The sequence below is a fragment of the Ostrea edulis genome, chromosome 8 (genome assembly GCF_947568905.1).
Source record: "Ostrea edulis chromosome 8, xbOstEdul1.1, whole genome shotgun sequence".
NCBI lineage: Eukaryota > Metazoa > Mollusca > Bivalvia > Ostreida > Ostreidae > Ostrea > Ostrea edulis.
In genome coordinates this window covers 31,387,484-31,389,524 of record NC_079171.1, presented here as the reverse complement: position 1 = coordinate 31,389,524, position 2,041 = coordinate 31,387,484, and the positions used below count along the sequence as shown (strand labels likewise).

Here is a 2,041-nt window from a genome sequence, read left to right as displayed (position 1 = left end):
CTTCCTATACTAGTGACATTAAGAAATAAGCATCCCGGTCCAGAAGCACCGGAAGGCTATGAAAACCATGAACGTCTGTACTTACTCACAATTCAGTAATTTTGCGGGTTGTCAATGTCCTTGAATATCTTTTCACGTTTTTGGTGAACTCTTCGCTTTAATATCATGGCTATCGTCATGATTATTACAAACATAGAATGATCTTAGAACAAGGATTATGTTGTCCTAAAGTTAAGATGAACTTATGGCGAGGCCAAAATTCAGGAGAGTTTCGAGAACCTAACTTAAGACTAGGACGTGTCAGAAGACATACTTCGTCCTAAGATAGCTTCGTGAACATGCCTGCATATCTCTTACAAAGTTTCTGTACGTCACTAATATCGGGCTTCGAATCTCCTAGAAGCTTTCCTAATCTCCTCACTCTCAAGTTTTGGAGCTAGAGATTTTCTAACAGTAAACGACTTGGTATTGGAATAGAATGAAGAGACACCATCTCGGATGATTTGGAGCACCTTTTTCGTACATACAAAGAAAGTTGCAATAAAAAATCCTTGTAAAGTGTTGAAGAAAATATACAAATACCATAACACCTGACTATTGGTTGCCGCTGCGGAGAAACCAAAACACCAAGTCAAACCCATCACAACCGACAGCTTGATGTAAATGAGTAATTTGAACGTGTTCTTTCTTTTCAGAATCCGGGAAGTTTTCTTGGATGACATGTGAATACTTATGGCAGATATAAGGAAGAAAACGAAATTTGAAAACAACAGAATTGCAATGGGGACCAGAAAGAAGACAATCAAACCTTTGCTATTTGAAATCCAACAGACTCCATCACCATATCCGGGTTTAAAACTTGAATCCGAAGTATACTCGACCGAGGCCGCAGATCCAACTATGATAACAGCACCCAACCAAGCATAGAGCACATAAAATTGCATGCGCTTTGAAGAAGTCTCCGTTTTACTCAGATTAGTAAACCCCGTTGAAAATGTGAAAAATATGTCAAAAGACATCACATTCATCCAAAAGAAAGCAGCTAGGAAAGCAAAATGCGTTACAATAGATAGAGCCTTACATAAACTTTGGTTTTTCATCTCGAAGATAAATGGCGCTACCAAATGTAACAATTGCGCAACAAACAAGGATGCCATCAAGCACATAAGGTTTTTGCCGGGAATATTGTGCAACTTGGGGAAACAAATGTAAACAGTCAAACACACTAGCAGACACGCTAATGACAAAATTCCACCAACAAAAGACAGCAAACTCTCTTCTTTTGAAAAATAGATTGCCAGTTTTGTGTAAGATATTTGATCATCAATTTCCGTTCCGTTTATGCAAACGTATGCACTGCTTTCATTTTCTGAGAGCGTAAAATCATGCATCGTTCTGTTGAGGGAGAACACAAAAATTGTAGTGGAATTGATTAATTCGAACTCATTTTGGCGAAAAATTCGAGAGAGGCATGCTGAGGTATTGTTTGCGTCGTTAGTAAGCCGTTCTTTCAATAAACATTTACCACTTTGATAAACAAACGGAGGTTTGCACAGTATCTTAAAACACTGCCCTGTCAAAGGATCCAGAAGATGATCTGCACTACAGTCATTAGAAAGTGAATTCGTAGATGACCCCATCACTCTATCGCGATAGCGTGTCTCTCTCGTCTCCTTTTTCAAATTGAGATCAAAAAGAATTCTGTAACTATAGCGGTAACCATCTCTAATTGGTTCAGGAGGAATCAACTGTGTATCCTGCATGATACATGTTGTATTTGACTCCGGATAACTCTGACATTTCGCACAATAGATATTTCGAAAGACAATCTTCAGTCCAAACAGAGGCACGTAATATCCGTATTTACATAACGTCATCAATGTTTCGTTCTGACATTCCGTCACATTAGAACTGATTGGAAAACAAGTTCGCTGTTTCGGGATTCCTTCTGGAGGCGAATGTGTAACGTAACAATTGGTATTGTTATTTAAGGAGGATAAGGACAAATTCGCCGGAAATGAATCTTTCCAATGACACTGGA

General features: G+C 38.7%; 1 protein-coding gene across 1 annotated transcript; it reads right to left on the bottom strand.

The window, feature by feature from the left end:
• Nucleotides 1–374: 374 nt before the first annotated feature.
• On the bottom strand, nucleotides 375–1,157 carry LOC125663084 (G-protein coupled receptor Mth2-like). The gene has a single exon (XM_048895400.2). It carries the CDS (start codon nucleotides 1,155–1,157, stop codon nucleotides 375–377), a length of 783 nt encoding a protein of 260 aa, XP_048751357.2.
• Between the last annotated feature and the right edge of the window lie 884 nt (nucleotides 1,158–2,041).

What these genes read in the sequence shown, in the direction of transcription:
- LOC125663084 (XM_048895400.2), bottom strand. Translation starts at nt 1,157, where the DNA reads ATGGCATCCTTGTTTGTTGCGCAATTGTTACATTTGGTAGCGCCATTT.